Source organism: Ovis canadensis, chromosome 15, assembly GCF_042477335.2.
Source record: "Ovis canadensis isolate MfBH-ARS-UI-01 breed Bighorn chromosome 15, ARS-UI_OviCan_v2, whole genome shotgun sequence".
Classification (NCBI taxonomy): Eukaryota; Metazoa; Chordata; class Mammalia; order Artiodactyla; family Bovidae; genus Ovis; species Ovis canadensis.
In genome coordinates this window covers 58,824,301-58,843,959 of record NC_091259.1, presented here as the reverse complement: position 1 = coordinate 58,843,959, position 19,659 = coordinate 58,824,301, and the positions used below count along the sequence as shown (strand labels likewise).

Sequence of the window (19,659 nt, the reverse complement as noted above, 5' to 3'; positions counted from 1 at the left end):
GGGCGGGACGCGGAGCCAGGAGCTCCCTAGACCGGGTTCGCTCCGTCGTCCCCTGGCCTCTTCCCCTCCCACCAGGAGAGGGAGGGCCCTTGGGCCGCCCGGAAAGGTCAGCCGCTCTTAGCAGGGTCTGGCCCGCCCCTCCCCAAAAAAAGACCTAGCCGGTGGCGGCGTCTCCTGGGAGTCCGCTTCCTGCCCCGCCCCTCCGCCCCCTGGATCCTTAAAGGCACAGGCCTCCCGCCTGCTTCCCATTGCCGCCAACTCAGGCCGCTGTCAGAGGATCCCATTTAACCTGGGAACTTTCACTTTGCTGAATAGAATCTGTGTCTGGGTCGATTTCAACGAGTTCCTTTCTCTGTTTCAAATATACAGTGACTTTACCCACCTGGAGCAAAACCAGGGACGTGGAGAGGGGTCGGTAGGGCCTTCCAGACTAGAAAAACGTAATGACTGAGACCCACCCACACGCGAAACAGTGTCTCAAGACCTCTCCAATAACCCAATTACTCGTCCTCTAATCTGTGGCCAACTTCCCCCTTCAGTTACCTCCTGTTATGAGGAGGCGAGAGAGACCTAGACTGAGTCTTCACTCCTGGCTTCTAGTTTCAAGTTGATGACACCACCTGCCTGGAGTTCTCATTCAGGTACCTGCAGGTACCTGCGCCTCTCTGAGGATAACTGTGGTTGGGATGTGGAGACAAAGGTTTCCTCCAAGGGGAAGCTGGAGACCCTGAGGTAAACTGAGGCCCAGTTCTGGGGGCTGTGTAACGGCAGAGCAGTCATCCAGGAGAGGCACACCTACCAATCCTGGAGGGTACAAAGGTGTTAGGGATAGTTCCCGCCTCTGAGAAGCCCTAAGAGTTTCCACCCCTCTTCCAGCCAGGCTTCCAGGACTCAGCAGGGCTTAACTAGGGCTAGAATCTGCAGTGTTTGCTCTGCAGGAACCTCACAGACTGCCCTCTTCTCTGAGGTGCCAAGCCCCAACTCTGCCCCTTCAGTCAGCATCATGGGTGAATTTGTTCACACACACACACACCCACCCACCCACACACACCCAGCCTTCCCTGGACTCCAATCCCCAGTTTTCCCGTAGCAGCAGAAGGGAGCACAGAACCTGGGGAAAAGGCCTTCCTCTGGGACCCAATGTAAATAATGAAGTCCTGGACTTGGCTCTCTCATTTGGGGCTACAAGAGCCACAGGATCCCTGAGGACTAATAATGTGCAGGCACTGGGCACACATGCTTTCTAGGCAACATTTCACAACTATGAGAGAAGGAAGGATAATTATCTTCATTTTATTGAGAAGGAAGCTGGTTTAAGAAAAGTCAAGCAACTGATTCATTTTCACATAGTGAGTAGCAGAACAAGCTTATGTTTTGTTTCTCTAATCTGAAGGAATCCAAAAACTATGGAATCTGCCCTCTACCACACACAAACTCAGAACCAAAATAATTCATCAGACTCAGAGGAGTTGGTCTATTTATTAGAACTAGCTGTCAGAGAAACCCCAAGCCCCACCCTGGAGCAGGAACTGAATGACAAAGGGATGGATAATGAATGGAAGCGTGCTGATGGCTCCCTCATTTGTGGGAGCTGAACTGAGCCCAGCCTGGTCATCAAACCTGGGGACAGGCTGGACTCAGTCATGGAGCCAGAGTGACAGCATCAGGGCCAGGCAGAGAGAGAGAGGTCTAATTCCCTGGGGCCAGGCCTCAGCAGTCAAGGCCGAGGCGTAGAATCTCGCCACCTCCTCGTTGGGGTTGCCCAGGGCAGGGTCGAACCACATCTGAATGCAGCGGCCGCTGCCCCGGCTGTAGTTGCTGAGCTTGTAGGAGTGACTCCAGAGGCCCTCACACAGGGCTGCAGGTGTGGGGAAGTAGGCCTCAAATGTGCGGCAGGTGGTCCCATTTGGACACTTATTTGATCCTGCGGGGGGAGAGAGGGTGGGCACATGCATTCTGTCCCTAGGCCCAAAGCTTAACTCTGGCCGCCCCTAGGAATCCTTGCTCAATCCCAAATCCTTAGACCCCCTTTCTCCACCCCACACCTCCATCTCCCCGCCCACCCCAGCCCTCACCTGAGGTCCAGTCCCAGCCCCTGTGCCAGTTGCTCTTGCAGGTGTGGGAGGTGCGGCAGTCTTCCCACCAGCTCTGACAGTCCTCTTTGCACAGGGGCACGTTCAGGAACCGTTCTTTGCGCCACTTCTGGTTCACCTGGGGGAGAAGGTAAGGGCAGGGAGGCTCAGTCAGCCAGGGATGTTGGTAGGAACAGCTGTGACTGAGTTGGGGGCAGCCTGCTGGGGTGGAAGGAGGGAGATCCCAGTACCTCCTGGATCCAGGGCCCCAGATTGGGTGAGCACTCATACAAACAGTTGTCCTGAATGAAGTGGCGCTGGCAGGCGGGTTCCATCTTGCCACAGTGGTCCCAGGTAAAGTTATACAAGGAGGAGGTGTCCTTGTGCAGCTCCTGACTGACTCTGGCAGAGCAGCAGGCGTTCTTCTTCCAGGGGGTGCACTGGGTCAGGAAGACATGAGACTAATTGCCTCCAGACCACACACTCTACCACCTCCAGCCTCTTCCCATTTGGCTCTTCTTGCTGTCCTGTCTCAGGCAGGTTGTCCTAAGAATGCTCACTGTTAGGACCCTTCTGTCCTTGGCCTCCAGAAACTCCTGTCTTGGGGGAGACACAGTTACAAGACATGGGGGCAGTGAGAGCCAGGGAGAAGCCCTGTCTTGGGAAGACAGTAGCTATCGTTTATACAGTGCTTGACACTTCATACAAAGTAATTTATTTATTCCCTAAAAAATAATTACTGAGTACTTATTTTATACAAGTTACTGTTCGAGATGCTGGGAATACAGAAGAGAACAAAACAGGCAGAAATATATGTTCCGGTCAAAGGAGACAGTAAGAAGCTGAAAGAGAAAAAAATCAGGATCTGATCAATTATATGGACAAAATGACAGCAGGGAATAGAAATATGGAATGACTGTTGAAATTTGAAAGAGGGTGGTTGTGTTAAGCCTCATTGCAAGGTGGCTTTTCGAGCAAAGGAGGAAAGGTGTACTGCATTACAGCATGCAGTAATATATGTTGACGTCTCTCACCTTTTAAACCCCTGGGAGTGCCCACCTCAACCCCCACCCCATCACAGGGGCAAGTCCTGACCAAATCCTCTGGGTGTCCATGTGCTTCTCTGGGCCTCAGTTTCCTCATTTGTATCAAGTGGAGGAGAACATCATCTACCCATATCGCAGGACCTCTGGGAATACGAAACCATGCACAGAACACACAAGACACCTGGGAGGTGCTCAGGAAGTGTTTATTCCACATTATTGCCAACATGGGATCCTATTCTGAGCAGGCCACCTCTAGAATCACATCAACTGTACCCCCATCCTGCCTGCATCTTTTCCCACAATAGTAACTCAGGATGTGTGTGTGTAGTGGAAGGGCTTGACCCCCTCAACCCCTCCCCCACCACCCTGACTTCCTCTTCCTTGTCTGAACAAGCCCCCTCCCAACCCAGAGCCACACTCCATCCTCACCTGGTTGTGTAGCTTGTCCTCAGGGCCAGGTTCTGCCTTGTGGTGCTTGGCATCCATGCAGACGTTGAGCAGGTCTGTCCGGGTCCGGGCATTGCACACAGAGGTCATCCAACCCAGAAACAGCAGAAGTGGTGTCAGTTTCCAAGGCATCTCTTTCCTTTCCTGCAGAGGCAGCTGTGGAGGAGACCAAAGTCTGAAGGGAGAGAGCCCCTCACAGGGTCCCCCCCTTTGCCTCCTGCCTCAGTCTCCCCAACTCCACAGTGAAGAATGGGGTCAGACCCTGTTCCTTCAGTGTTGGGGTCCTGAGGCTCCTTGAGGCTGGAGTAGAGAAGATTGGGAAGGGCAGCGGCTCCCTCACCGTAGGCTTGGGGGGCTCGAAAGGGCATCTGGGATGAGATTCCCTGGGGGAATCTTCCCAAGTTGGAGGAGACTCCTTGTGCCCCTGCCTTTTCTCTGGACTGACCCAAGAGAAGTAACTAAATAATTCAGGTCCATACTCTACTCTCCGGAAGAGGACACAGCCTCATCCTGTGTCCAGCAAGTGCTCTGCCTTCACACCCTTGATCACCCAGGTTTCCATGCCAGCTTAGAAACCCTGTTACCCTGGCATGGCAGTGACCCAGCTCTGCTGAGTTCTCCGGTTCAGCATAAGGATCAAGCGAGGTAGCACACAGGATGGTTAAATGATACAGAAATGATGAGGGGGGTTGTTTTTAGACAGCTTTGCTTTCTCAGACTTCTTTTTCCTTCCCTATTTTCTGAAAATCATTTCCTTCCATCGTGACTCTGGTCTCCTCAGCGACTTCTAGACAAATCAACCAGATCCCTGCCTTTATCCTTCAAAGAACAAATGCAAGATCCGAGGACAAGGGACAGCATAAAAGTCCCCCACATTGGAGTTGCTAACCAGACAAGAACTTCAAGTCATGGGAGGCACCCAGCAAAAGCGACAGCCCCCTACTCTGTTCATGACTGACCCTCACCTTCCACCCCCTCACCTACCTCCTGCAGAACAGATCTGTTCCTTTAGACTCTGTCACCGAAGGACCTAAGAATTGATAATAGAGACCTCCCTCTCCTTCACCATCCCCCATGTTGTTGATCCCCAAGCCCTGGCAAGGGACTCTCCAAACATTCTTTCTGGAATTCACTTCCATTGGCTCTGTGTTTGGAGTAAGGTCTCGCCTCCTCCAATTTCCTCCCCTTTAAGTCGCGTTCCCCACGGAGAGTGCTCTCTCTAAGGAGAGCTGCGTCCCTGCCCTATGTGCCAACCTGCCGACTCTCCTGACTGCAGCTCCTGAGCCTCCTTCGCTACGAGGTTCACGCGCAGCTCTGACTGGGCTGGCCTTTCTCCAGGCTGGCGGCAGCTCCAAGCTGCCAGGCTGTCCTCTGTGGTCTCCGTCCTCAGCGCAGGACAGACTGACTAAGAGCTCTGGTAAGTGTAGATACAATTTCCTCTTTCAGATCTTCTCCTGCTCTTCCCTCTCTTTGGATCCCACCCTCTCCAAGGTTCCTTTAGTCTGCCAAGTGAGCCATTCTTGTTTACACTCGTCTCTCTGTTTGTTAATGTAGTCGTTCCAGGGTCCACATGTTCAACATTCATCAAAATCTAGAGTGGGCTTCCCTGGTGGCTCAGTGGTAAAGAATCCGCCTGCCAATGAGGGAGACACAGCTTCAATCCCTGATCCAGGAAGATCCCATGTGCCTCGGAGCAACTAATCCCGGGCACCACAGCTACTCAAGTCTGCCCTCTAGACCTGGGAGCCGCAATTCCTGAGGCCCCCACACCCGAGGGCCCCTACCCCTCAACAAAAGAAGCCACCACAATGAGAAGCCTGCGCACTGCAACTAGAGAGTAGCCCCCACTCTCCACAACTAGAGAAGAGTCTGAGCAGTGATGAAGACCCAGCACAGCCAAAACAAATACAAATTAAATTTTAAAAAATCTGGATGATTGCTCATCTCCAAGAGGGCTTCTGAATTTTTGACCCCAAGTACTGACTTGAGGGGAATGGGACCTAGTGAGGAAGAACCCAGGCTTTGCAGCCAGGATGGAACCCAGTGATAGCTCCATCTCTCCCACAGCTATAGGAAATACTACTGAATCTTTCTCAGCTTCAGTTTGCTCACAAGAAAACTGTGAAGAATTATATGTAGAAAAGTCTGTCATATACTGAGTAGGCCTAAAAATTTTTTTTCAATTTAACTATGTGTGTGTGTGCGTGTGATGTCACTCAGTTGTGTCCAACCGACTCTTTGTGACCCAATAGACTGTAGCCCACCAGGCTCCTCTGTCCATGGAATTCTCCAGGCAAGAATACTACTGGAGTGGGTTGCCATGCCCTTCTCCAGAGGATCTTCCTCACCTGAGGATCAAACCCAGGTCTCCTGCACTGGAGGCAGATTCTTTAAAGTCTGAGCCATCAGGGAAGCCCAATTTAACTATGGTTGATTTATAATATTGTGTTAGCTTCAGGTATACATCTTCATATTCTTTTCCATCGTAGGTTATTACAAGATTATTTTCCATTGTAGGTTATTACATGTGTGTAACTGCTAGTCCCATACTCCTAATTCATTCTTCTCTATCCCCTTTCCCATTTGGTAACCATCAGTTTGTTGTCTATGTCTGTGACTCTGTTTCTATTTTGTAAATAAGTTCATTTGTATTATTATTATTTTAGCCACACCACACAGTAATGTATTTTTTTTAGATTCCATATATAAGTGATATCATACAATATTTGTCTTTTTCTACCTGACTTATTTTACTTAGTGTGACAATCTGTACATCCATTCATATGCTGGAAATAGCAATATTTCATTCTTTTTTACAGCTGAGTAATATTTTATTGTGTGTGCATCAGTTCCTCAGTGTTGCTCAGTCATGCCCGACTCTGCCCCCATGGACTGCAGCCCACCAGGCTTCTCTGTCCATGGGATTTTCCAGGTAAGGATACTGGAGTGGGTTGCCATTTCCTTCTCAAGGGGATCTTCCCAACCCAGGGATCAAACCTGGGTCTCCTGCACTGCAGGCAGATTATTTACTGACCGAGTTATCAGGGAAGCCCCTGTGTGTGCATTTATGTGTGTGAAAACATATGTATACACACCACATCTTCTTTATCCATTCATCTGTTGATGGACATTTAGATTGCTTGAGAAGGCTTGAATGGCAGAAATCAGATTAATTTATGAGCAGCCAGATGAACCAGCTAGAAGTTGAGGTATAGAAGTCAAGGGTCACAGAGAAAAATTGTCTCAAATTTGATAAAAAATAATACCTCACCATCTACCATATCTGTAAACATAATTAAGCAATTTTTTAGCCTTTTAAACAAATGTGGTAAAATATAGACTATTGAAAATTTACTGTTTTAACTATTTTAAGCTTATAGTTCAGTGGTGTTAAGTATATTCATATTGTTGTGCATCTCTAGGCCATTTTCATTCTGTAAAACAGAAACTCTATTTCCATTATATCAGCAGTCCGCATTTCCTCTTCTCCCCAGTCCCTGGCAATGGCCATACAATTTTTTATGTCTGTGAATTTGGCTACTCTTTTTGTTGTTGTTGTTCAGTCGCTCAGTCGTGTCCGACTCCTTGCAACTCCATGGACTGCAGCACGCAAGCCTTCCCTGTCCATCATCTCCCGGAGCTTGCTCATACTCATGCCCATTGATTCGGTGATGCCATCCAATCATCTTGCCCTCTGTCGTCCCCTTCTCCTCCTGCCTTCAATCTTTCCCAGCATCAGGGTCTTTTCCAATGACTCAGCTCTTCACATCAGGTGGCCAAAGTTTTGGAGCTTCAGCCACAGCATCAGTCCTTCCAATGAATATTCAGGATTGATTTCCTTTAGGATTGACTGATTTGATCTCCTTGCAGTCCAAGGGGCTCCCAAGAGTCTTCTCCAACACCACAGCTCAAAAGCATCAATTCTTCAGCGCTCAGCTTTCTTTATAGTCCAACTCTCACATCCATACATGACTACTGGAAAAACCATAGCTTTGACTAGGTGGACCTTTGTCGGCAAAGTAACGTCTCTGCTTTTTAATATGTTCTCTAGTTTTGTCATAGCTTTTCTTCCAAGGAGCAAGCATCTTTTAATTTCATGGCTGCAGTCACCATCTGCAGTGATTTTCCCTCATATAATTGGGGTCACACATTATTTGTCCTTTTGTGTCTGTCTTATTTCACTTAGCCTAATATCCCGATGCTTTTGAACTGTGCTGTTGGAGAAGACTCTTGAGAGTCCCTTGGACTGCAAGGAGATCCAACCAGTGCATCCTGAAGGAGATCAGCCCTGGGATTTCTTTGGAAGGACTGATGCTAAAGCTGAAGCTCCAGTACTTTGGCCACCTCATGCGAAGAGTTGACTCATTGGAAAGGACTCTGATGCTGGGAGGGATTGGGGGAAGGAGGAGAAGGGGATGACAGAGGATAAGATAGCTGAATGGCATCACTGACTTGATGGACATGAGTCTGAGTGAACTCTGGGAGTTGGTGATGGACAGGGAGGCCTGGAGTGCTGCGTGCGATTCATGGGGTTGCAAAGAGTAGGACACGACTGAGCGACTGAACTGAACTGAGCTGAATGTCCCAGGGTTCATCCACATGTCAGAATTTCATTCCTTTTTATAGCTGAATAATATTCCATTGTATGTATACTACAATGGATAATATGTTATCCATTCATCCATCCTTGGACATTTGAACTGCTTCCACATTTTGGCTGTTGTGAAGAATGCTACCAAGACATTGTCTTTTTTTTTTTTTTTTGGCCATGCCCCGTGGCATGTGGGATCATAGTTTCCCTACCAGGGATTGAATGGTACCCTGTGTGTTGGACGTGCCGAGTCCAACACTAGACCACCAGGAATGTATCCTAAAGAATGCTACTGTGAAGACAGGTATGCAATTATTTCTTTGAGACACTGCTTTCGATTCTTTTGGATATATAACCAGAAGTAGAATAGCTGGATTGTGTGGTAATTCTATTTTTAATTTTTTAAATTGTAGCATGCAGGGTCTTTTAGTCGCAGCCTGCAAACTTTTAGTTATGGCATGTGAGATCTAGTTCCCTGATCAGGGGTCAAACCCAGGCACCCTGCCTTGGGAGCTTGGCATCTTAGCCACTGGATCACTAGGGAAGTCCCTCTATTTTTAATTTTGAGGAACTATCATGCTATTTTCTAAAATGGATGCACAATTTTATATTTCCACCAACAGTGTACAAGAATTTCAATTTCTATCCACATTCTGGCCAGAATGTATTAATATCTTCTGTTGGTTTGTTTGTTTCTTTAATAATAGCCACCCTAGTGGGTATGAAGTGATATGTAACTGTGGTTTTATTTTGCATTTCTCTAATGATTAGTAATGTGGAACATTTTTTCATATGCTTGTTGGTCATTTGTATATCTTCTTTGGAGAAACATCTGTTAGTGTTATTTGCCCATTTTTTAACCAGTTTACACTTCTTTTGTTGTTAAATTATAGGAGTTCTCAATATATTAACTTCTTATCAGACATATATTCTGATTCTGTATTCTGTATGTTGCCTTTTTATTCTTTTGTATTTTGTTGCACAGAAGTTTTAAATTTTGATGTAACTCTATTTATGTGTTTTTTTTTTTTGGTTACTTTTGCTATATCTGAGAAATTACTGAAGCTCTTCCCCTAAGTTCTCTTATGGAGTTTTATAGTTTTAGCTCTTATGTTTAGGTCTTTGATCCATTTTTGAGTTAATTTGTGTGTGGTGTAAAATAAAGTTTCAACCTAATTTTTCTGCAAGTGAATATTGAGTTGTGCCCCAGCAACATCTCTTGAAAAGATTATTCTTTCCCCTATTGCATTGTCTTGGCACTGTTGTCAAAAATCTGGGCTCTAGGTTCTATCCTATCTATCTGCTGCTCCTGCATTGTCTTATTGTTTGTAGTAAGTTTTGAAATCAGGAAGTGTGAGTCTCCTCAAATTTGCTGAACTCACTTGTTAATAATCATGTGTTTGAGGGTTCCTTAGGATTTTCTATACAGAATGTCATGTTATCTGTGAATAAAAATAGTTTTACTTCTTGCTTTCCAATTTGTGTGTTTCTTATTTCTTTTTCTTCACTAATAGCCCTAGCTACAACCTTTATACAGCAAGATGAGAGTTATAATTGTCTTATTGCTGATCTTAGGGGTAAAGCCTTTTGGCTTAGAACAGGATGTTAGCTGTGGGTTTTTCATAGAAGTCCTTTATCACATTGGGGAAAATCCCTGCTATTCCTAGTTGGTTCAGTGTTTTATTTTGTTTTTTTAATTAAAGGATTTTGTCGAATGATGTTCCTGCATCCACTGAGATGATCAGGTGGTTTGTATTTTATTCTAGTAATATGGTGTATTAAATAAATTGATTTTGAGATGCTAAACCAAGTTACATTCTTTAAATTCTCCCAGTTGGTAATGGTGTATAATCCTTTTCTATATGCTGCTGAATTCTTTGATGTTTTGTTGAGATTTACATCTTTATTCATAAAAGATGTAGTTTTCTTTTCTTGATATTGTTTAATTTTATATCAGGGTAATACTGGTCTCATAGAATGAGTTGGGGGGTGTTCTCTCCTTTTTTTTTTTTTTTTAAGAATTTGCGAAGGATTGGTATGCATTATCCTTCAAACATTTGGTAGAACGCATCACTGAGACCATCTGGGCCTGAACTTTTCTTTGAGGAAGTTTTAAAATTACTAATTCAGGGGCTTTCCTGGTGGTCCAGTGGTTAAGATTCTGAGCTTCCACTGCAGGGGGTGCAGGTTCTGATGCAGATACTAAAATCCCACATGCCAAGGCATGGTCAAAATTAATTAACTAATTGATTTTTTAAAAACTAATTCAATCTCCTTACTTTTTATGCCTGCTAAGTCACTTCAGTTGTATCCAGCTCTTTTCAACCACATGAACCATAGCCTGACAGGCTCCTCTGTCTATGGCATTCTCCAGGCAAGAATACTGGAGTCGGTTGCCATTTTCTCCTCCAGGGGATCTTTCTGACCCAGGGATTGAACCCAGGTCTCCTGCATTGCAGGCAGATTCTTTACTGTCTGAGCCACCAGTGAAGCCCCTTTACTCACTATAGGTATATTTAAATGTTTTACTTATTTGTGTGTCATCTTTGATAGTTTGTGCTTTTCTAGGAATTTGTCCATTTCATTTGTGTTATGTTATCTGTTGACTTACAGTTGTTCATAATATTCTGTTACGATGCTTTTTCTTTCTATGAGAATAAGAGTAATATCCCCTCTTTTATTCCTGATATTAATAATTTGATTCTTTTCTCTTTTTTTCTTGAAATCAAAGTAGCTAAAGACGTATCAACTTTGTTGACTTTTTCAGAGAACCAACTTTTGGTTTTCTTCATTTTCCCTGTTGTTTTTCTATCTTTTATTCCATTTATTTTTGCTTTACTCCCTATTTCTTTCGTTTTGATGGCTTTGAGTTTACTTTGTTTTATTTTACTTAGTCTGTTTTTATTTTTGTAAGGTAATAGGTTAGGTTACTGATTTAAAATCTTTTTTTTTTAATATAGGCTTTTATAGCTCTAGATTTCCCTCTAAACAATGCTTTAGCTGTATCCAATAAGTTTTGATCTTTTAAAACTTTTTATTTCTTTATTTTATTTTTGGCTGTGTTGTGTCTTTGCTGCCTGTGGGCTTTCTCTAGTTGTGAGGAGCAGGAGCTGCTTCTAGTTGACATGTGCAGGCTTCTCTGCGGTGATATCTTTTGTTTTGGAACACGTGCTATAGGCCTGAGGGTTTCAATAGTTGCAGTGCCAGGGCTTAGTTGCTCTGTGGCCTGTGGGATCTTTCCAGACCAGGTATCAAACTTGTGTCCCCTGCCAGGTGGATTCTTAACTGCTGGACCACTGGGGAAGTCCCATAACATAATATATATATTTTTTAAATTTTGAATTCTAACTGTTCATTGGGCTTCCTTTGTGGCTCAGCTGGTAAAGAATCTACCTGTACTATGGGAGACCTGGGTTCGATCCCTGGGTTGGGAAGATCCCCTGGAGAAGGGAAAGGCTACCCACTCCAGTATTCTGACCTGGAGAATTCCACAGACTCTATAGTCTATGGGGTCACAAAGAGTCGGACCCGAACTGTTCATTGCTAGTATGTGGCAAGGCTAGATTGACTTTTGCTTATTGACCTTATGTCCTCCAACCTCGTTATAATCACTTACTAGTTCCAGGCATTATTTTGGTCAGTTCTTGCAGATTTTCTACATAGGTGAACATGTCGTCTGCTAACAAAGACACTTATTTCTCCACCCCCAACTTGTATAGCTTTAATTTCTTGTCTCATCCTAAGCGTTGGTTAGAACTTCCAGTATCCTATTGAAAAGGAGTGGTGAGGAGAGACATTCTTCTTGGGAAAGCCTCGTTTCTCATTATGACATATGATGTTAGCTCTAGTGCTCTTTGTAGATATTCTTTATCAAGTTGAGGAAGTTCTAGTAAATTTTTAATTTCAGTTATTGTACTGTTCTGTTCCAGAATTTTCTATTTCCTTTTTAAATAATTTATATCTCATGGATATTCTGTATTTGGTGAGACGTCATTTTCATATTTTCCTTGACTTCCTTAGACCCAGTTTCCTGTAGTCTTATTTATAATACGTGATTTAAAGGTATTCTATCTTAATACCTTATCTTTGTCTAATAAGTCCAACATCTGGACTTCCTCAGGGACAGTTTTTATTGACTGCTTTTTTCTCTTTGCTAGGACATGCTTTCCTATTTCTTTGTATGTCCAACATTTTTTGCTGAAAACTGAATATTTTAAATAATATATATGACAACTTCAGAAATCATATCTTTTCAACCAGAGCTTGCTATGTTAGTGCTGTTTATTTGTTTATTGATTTTCATGGACTACTTCTATAAAGTCTGTTCTGGTACATGGTAGTCACTGAAGTTTCTGCCTGGTTAGCTCAGTTGTCAGCCAATGATTGGACAGAGCTTTCCTTAAATGCCTTGAAACAGTGTCTCCTACTCTTTGCTAAGGGACTCTGTATGTTGGTTCCAGCAAGCTTCAAATGCTCTAACAGTTTACTCTGCCTTATTCGTCACTACCTGCATGAGCAAGGCCTCAGGGTCACCAGAGTTAAGGGACTGATGCCTTCTCAGGTATTTCCTGGACATACAGTTCTGCAAATGCACATAAATTTTAGGATTCCCAAGTAGATGTCAAAGCTTTTTAAAGCTCTCTCTTAGCTTCTCATTCCCTAATATTACTTTTAAGTTTTTTTTTTTTTTTAATCATGCCTCTGGTTTGCCACAACTGGTAGGAAACTGGGATGTCAAATAATTAGCTGTTGATTGTTTAGACAAACACCGGGGGATGGGGTTTCTCACTGCGTGGGCTCTGAGTCAGACAAACCCTGTGAATGGGGCTCTTCACAGAGCTTCCAGATAGATCAAGCAGTGACAGTTCTCTCGGACAGAGCTTTTTGGGGAGTTTCACACCCACTCTGCCCCCTCTAGTGGCTGCTAGGTCACTGGTTTTTGTAGTTACTGGATTTGTGAGATTGGAGAAGGAAATGGCAACCCACTCCAATGTTCTTGCCAGGAGAATCCCAGGGATGGGGGAGCCTGGTGGGCTGCCGTCTGTGGGGTCGCACAGAGTCGGACACGACTGAAGCGACTTAGCAGCAGCAGCAGCAGGAGTTGTGAGACTGCCGATTTTGGATACTATTGTGGTGTTGTGGAGAGGAGGATGGGAAAAAGCAAATAAAAATGCCACAAAGTTCACTGTTCCTAGTGATATTCAGCAATTTTTCTTGAATAAACTCTCCTTAGATTTTTGAAAGCTTTGGTTAATTTCCAGAGTTCTGGAAAAGTTGGTTTTAACAAGTTTTTCCAGTGTTACTGCTTTTATGGAGGAGTGGATTTTCAGATGTTCTGACTCTCATTCCAGAAGTTCTTCTTCAGATTCCTTCTATTTAAAGAAGCATAATGGTTTAAATAATATTGGTCACTTGTAAGTAAACTGGTCTTTGAGTATACAGTCTACTGTTAAAATGAATAATAAGTTAGTTTTTCCTATATGTTTTGCACGTATAGCAAAGTTACGTCCTTACCAACCTAAATTTGAACCTACTTTAAAAATACATATATATTTATTTATTATATTTATTTGGCTGCATTGGGTCTTAGTTGCAGTGCATGGGCTCTAGAGCACATGGGCTCAGTAGTTCCAGAATCCGATTTAGTTGCCCCACTGCTTGTGAAATCTTGGGTCCGCAACCAGGGCTCGAACTGGGTCCACTGTACTGGAAGGTGGATTCTTAACCACTGGACCACCAGGGAAGTCCCTGAATTTGAACTTTCACTTTTCAAAAAGCATGTTAATTTTGAGGGTTTTGTACTAACTTGCATCATGCTCTTAGGTCATGATATAACATAAAATAGTAGGATCCCTCATTTCTAGAGAAGTTAAACTCTTAGTGACAGGTTGTTACAAAATATAATGTCATATTAATAATATAGCCAAGAGTGAGGCTATTCCCTAACAACACTTTTTTTGTTTGTTTGTTTCCCTTCTCCAAGATCAGGTCCTAAATTCAGAATAATAAACCTATCAAGACATATTTTATACCAAAATCATCTTGGAACTTACCAGACAGCTGCTAGAATACATAAAAAATTTGCTCCCTCTTGGCACAGCACTCATAAGTAAAGAAGGAGACAAGGGAGACAAGGAAGGATGCTAAAAATAGGTATAATTGGTATGCTCCATGTTTTAAAATCCTGCTTATCGGTGTTATGAGAGCTTCCCTGTACTTCGTGTTCATGTTGTGGAGAAAGATGTTAGAGCAAAGAAAAGAACTCATCCTTTCTAGAGGATTTTTATACAAGGTAATAAGATCCCCTGGAGAAGGAAATGGTAACCCACTCCGGTATTCTTGCCTGGAAAATCCCATGGACGGAGAAGCCTGGTAGGGCTACAGTCCATGGGGTCGCAAAGAGTCGGACACAACTGAGCAAGTTTCTTTCTTGAATGTATTATGACTGTGAATATTTAGTGATTGCGGCCTTTCCCAGATGAGTAAAAAGCACACTCATTTTCATAAGTAAGGGTTTGCATGATGATTGTCAACAAATCTATTTCCAGGATGATTTTATTCTTTAAGATGACCTTCTATTATTGATAGTAATTTTCATGTACAGCTTACAAAATGGGCTGTAAGGTCCTCAAGATTTCTAAACACATCCGCTGTGCATCACTTACAGAGCTGAGGCAAATAGAGAGGACAAATGGAATTATAAAAAACAGGCTGGTTAAACTGGCCAAGAAGACAGACTCTCCTTGTCCACCTCTCCCTCTCCAGGTTCTAATAATATGTTCTCCTCAAAACAGCCATCAGCTGAGACCTCGTGGAACACAGCAGTCAGCAGTAGGTTCATGCTCTGTTGGTGCAAAAGAAATTGCAGTTTAAATCATTATAACTACGACTAAACACACCTTTATTAATCAAAATAGGAGCAATCACAATCAACATATTTTTGCCAGTGAGAAATAAGCTTGTTTATTCCTGTAGCATAAAATTTGTGCTTCAGGATTCAAAGAACTCCTAGGACGCATTTTCCGCCTCCTGCTGGTTGTGGAAACATTTTCCCTGCGAAAGTTGTCAAGATGCTTGAAGAAGCGGTTGTTGGTCAGCAAGAGGTCAGGTGAATATGGCAGATGAGGCAACACTTCATAGCCCAGTTCGTTCAACTTTTGAAGCGTGGTTGTGCGATGTGTGGCTGGGCGTTGTCCTGGAGTAGAATTGGGTCCTTTCTGTTGAACAGTGCTGGCTGCAGGTGCTGCAGTTTGCAGTGCCTCTTATCAATTTGCTGAGCACACTTCTCAGATGTCATGATTTCACCAGGATTCAGAAAACTGTAGTGGATCAGACAAGCAGCAGACCACCAAACAGTAACCATGTTTGGAGCTTCTCAGTCCAGCCACTGAGCTGGTCATCGCCGGTTGTCATATAAAATCCACTTTGCTTCACGTGTCACAATCCAGTCGAGAAATGGCTCATTGTTGTTGCACAGAATAAGAAGATGACACTTCAAAACAATGATTTTTTGATTTGCAGTCAGCTCATGAGGCACCCACTAATTGAGCTTTTCCATCTTTCCAGTTTGCTTCAAATGCCAAACGACTGTAGAATGGTCGATGTTGAGTTCTTCAGCAACTTCTCATGTAGTTGTGACAGGATCAGCTTTGATGATGCTCTCAGTTGGTTTGTTGTCAACTTCCGGTGGCCAGCGACCACCCTCCTCATCTTCAAGGCTCATCTCCGTTGCAAAACCTCTTGAACCACCACTACACTGTATGTTCATTAGCCATTCCTGGGCCAAATGTGTTGTTGGTGTTGTGAGTTCTCTCTGCTGCTTTATGACCCATTTTGAACTCGAATAATAAAATCGCTCAAATTTGCTTTTTGTCTAACATCATTTCCAGTGCAAAAAATGCACTTATTTTTGAACCAACCTGAAATTACACCCGAGTGAAAATTCTCTCTTTTATTCTGATACTAGAAATTAATAGATTGACCAAATCTTGGTTCCTGCTAACAAGGGTTTCTCTTCTCTCCTCTTGTTTTTCTAAAGATCCTACCATAATTGACTAACTGGAAAATAGACTCATGAATCTGATGTCACCACCATAAACTAATGCTTGGATGATTTAACCTGTCAGAGCCTTGGAACTTGCAATTTCCAGAAAAATTCCAGCCCCAAAGAAGGAGACTTCTATGGAGACAGATTCAACATGCAAACAGGTAATCAGAAATCATTTTTAAAGAATTAGGGAAGTTGATGAAGGCTGTATGATTGTGGTCATTGTGTTGGTATTTTTGGTAATGTGCTTCATGTTCTTTTTTTGATTAGTCATATGATACAGCCCTTTTTCTTTCTCCTGGCTGTGGTCTCTAACCCTCAATTTAGTAGACCATACTTGTGCCAACCACAATAAACATTCTCCCTAAAAAAATTCTTGGTCAATGGGCCACTCTTCTAAGCATCCACACTGGTATCGTCTACAACTATTCCAATAATTGACTCCCTCCTTTATTGCCACGTTGGCCCAACAAATCTCTCAAAGTTCATGATGGAATAGAGTTTGGCTCCAGTGATAGATTTTTATGGCCCCAGTCACTAAATTGCTTAGAATATATCCCCTCATGAATACACTAAACAGAAATTCAGAAATGTGTAAAATTCCTTATATACTGCCATTGCAAGGGAGTGTATTCTATAGGCAATCATTCATTCATTCATCCATGCATTTGTTCATTTTGCATATCATAACATTTATACATTTAATGCTTACAATGATTTTCCAGAGTGGTGCAACCTCACCATAAATGAGCTTTAGAACATTTTCATCCCTCCTTATGCCCATTTATAGTTAATTCCTGTTCCTAAATCCAGCCCCAGGCTACCACTAGTCTACTTTCTATCTCTATAAGTTTGCCTTTTCTGGGACTAGTGGACTTTCACCTAGCATAACGTTTTTAAGGTTCACCCATAACGTAGCGTGTACTAATAGTTCATTACTTTTTATTGCTAAATAGCATTTTGTTGTATGGTTACTACACATTTTGTCTGTCTACTCACTAGTTTATGGACATTGAAGTTATTTTCAGTTTGGGGCTTTTATGAATAATGCTGCTATGAACATGCACATTTGTGGATTTGTATTTTCATTTCTCTTGAGTAGTTGCTTAGAAGTAGAATCAATGGGTTTTGCTTAACTTTTTGAGAAGCTACCATACTGTTCTCCAAAGGATTGTGCTATTTCACATTCCCGTTAGCAGTACAGGCTGGTTCTAGTTTCCCTTCATCTTGGTGAACATTTGTCATTGCCTGTCTTTTTTTTCCTAAGTATTTATTTATTTGGCTGTACCGGGTCTTAGTTGTGGCCCATAGGATCTTTGTTGCATCATGTGGGATCTTTAGTTTCAGCATGTGACCTCTTAGCTATGGAATCTAGTTCCCTGACCAGGGATTGAACCTGGGCCCTCTGCATTGGGAGCACAGGGTCTTAACCACTGGACCACCAGGGAAGTCCCTGCCTGTCTTATTTATTGTAACTATTCTAGTGGGTATGAAATAGTACCTCATTGTAATTTTAATTTTACATTTTAATTTTAACCAACAGAATGATCTGTTTCAAAGGCAAACCATTCAATATCATAGTAATCCAAGTCTATGCCCCAACCAGGAATGCTGAAGAAGCTAAAGTTGAACCGTTCTATGAAGACCTACAAGACCTTCTAGAACTAACACCAAAAAAAGGTGTCCTTTTTATTATAGGAGACTGGAATGCAAAAGTAGGCAGTCAAGAGATACCTGGAATAACAGGCAAATTTGGCCTTGGAGTACAAATCAAAGCAGGTCAGGGGCTAACAGACTTTTGCCAAGAGAACACACTGGTCATAGCAAACACCCTCTTCTGACAACACAGGAGAAGACTCTACTCACGGACATCACCAGATGGTCAATACTAAAATCAGATTGATTATATTCTTTGCAGCCAAAGATGGAGAATATAGTCAGGAAAAACAAGATTGGGAGCTGACTGTGGCTCAGATCATGAACTCCTTATTACAAAATTCAGACTTAAATTGAAGAAAGTAGGGAAAACCACTAGACCATTCAGGTATGACCTAAATCAAATCCCTTATGATTATACAGTGGAAGTGACAAATAGATTCAAGGAATTAGATCTGATAGACAGAGTGCCTGATGAACTATGGACAGAGGTTTGTGACATTGTGCAGGAGGATGTGATCAAGACCATCCCCAAGAAGATGAAATGCAAAAAGGCAAAATGATTGTCTGAGAAGGCCTTACAAATAGCTGAGAAAAGAAGAGAAGTGAAAGGCAAAGGAGAAAAGGAAAGATATACCCATTTGAATGCCGAGTTTGAAAGAATAGCAAGGAGAAATAAGAAAGCCTTCCTCCATGATCAATGCAAAGAAATAAAAGAAAACAATAGAATGGGAAAGACTAGAGATCTCTTCAAGAAAATTTCTTGCAAAGATGGGCACAATAAAGGACGGAAATGGTATGGACCTAACAGAAGCAGAAGATATTAAGAAGAGGTGGCAAGAATACACAGAAGAACTGTACAAAAAAGATCTTCATGACCCAGATAATCACAATGGTGTGATCACTCACCTAGAGCCAGACATCCTAGAATGTGAAATCAAGTGGACCTTAGGAAGCATCACTATGAACACAGCTAGTGGAGGTGATGGAATTCCAATTGAGTTATTTCAAATCCTGAGAGATGATGCTGTGAAAGTGCTGCACTAAATATGCCAGCAAATCTGGAAAACTCAGCAGTGGCCACAGGACCAGAAAAGGTCAGTTTTCATTCCAATCCCAAAAAAAAGGCAATGCCAAAGAATGCTCAAACTACCACAAATTGCACTCATTCACATGCTAGCAAAGTAATGCTCAAAATTCTGCAAGCCAGGCTTCAACAGTACGTGAACCATGAACTTCCAGATATTGAAGCTGGATTTAGAAAAGGCAGAGGAACCAGAGATCAAATTGCCAACATCCATTGGATCATCAAAAAAGCAAGAGAGTTCCAGAAAAATATCTACTTCTGCTTTATTGACTATGCGAAAGCCTTTGACTGTGTGGATCACAATAAGCTACGGAAAATTCTGAAAGAGATGGGAATACCAGACCACCTCACCTGCCTCCTGAGAAATCTGTATGCAGGTCAAGAAGCAACAGTTAGAACTGGACATGGAACAACAGATTGGTTCCAAATCGGGAAAGGAGTATGTGAAGGCTATATATTGTCACCCTACTTATTTAATTTCTATGCAGAGTACATCATGAGAAATGCTGGGCTGGATGAAGCACAAGCTGGAATCAAGATTGCCGGGAGAAAGCAATAACCTCAGATATCCAGATGATACCACCCTTATGGCAGAAAGTGAAGAACTAAAGAGCCTCTTGATGAAAGGGAAAGAGGAGAGTGAAAAAGTAGGCTTAAAACTCAACATTCAGAAAACTAAGATCATGGCATCTGGTCCCATCACTTCATGGCAA

At 43.0% G+C, this 19,659-nt stretch overlaps 1 protein-coding gene, 1 long non-coding RNA gene and 1 other non-coding gene across 4 annotated transcripts; 1 reads left to right on the top strand and 2 right to left on the bottom strand.

Annotated features, from left to right (window-relative positions):
* Positions 1-1,460: 1,460 nt before the first annotated feature.
* On the bottom strand, positions 1,461-5,293 carry FOLR2 (folate receptor beta). Of its 2 annotated transcripts, none has more exons than XM_069553519.1 (5): positions 4,820-5,293; positions 3,548-3,721; positions 2,324-2,512; positions 2,076-2,211; positions 1,461-1,924 (listed from the first exon to the last, which is right to left on the bottom strand). In XM_069553519.1, the coding sequence occupies exons 2-5, from the start codon at positions 3,695-3,697 to the stop codon at positions 1,638-1,640; spliced, it is 762 nt and encodes a 253-aa protein (XP_069409620.1). In that variant the 5' UTR covers positions 3,698-3,721; positions 4,820-5,293; the 3' UTR covers positions 1,461-1,637. The 2 variants fall into 2 exon arrangements, with proteins under 2 accessions (XP_069409620.1, XP_069409619.1); XM_069553518.1 differs by lacking the exon at positions 4,820-5,293 and adding an exon at positions 4,150-4,240.
* On the top strand, positions 4,697-18,580 carry LOC138420338 (uncharacterized). Its single transcript, XR_011249221.1, has 4 exons — positions 4,697-4,982; positions 6,385-6,497; positions 16,195-16,364; positions 17,747-18,580. It is a non-coding gene; the product is annotated as an uncharacterized lncRNA (long non-coding RNA).
* On the bottom strand, positions 17,579-17,651 carry TRNAG-CCC (transfer RNA glycine (anticodon CCC)). Its single transcript has one exon. It is a non-coding gene; the product is annotated as a tRNA-Gly (tRNA).
* Positions 18,581-19,659: the final 1,079 nt, after the last annotated feature.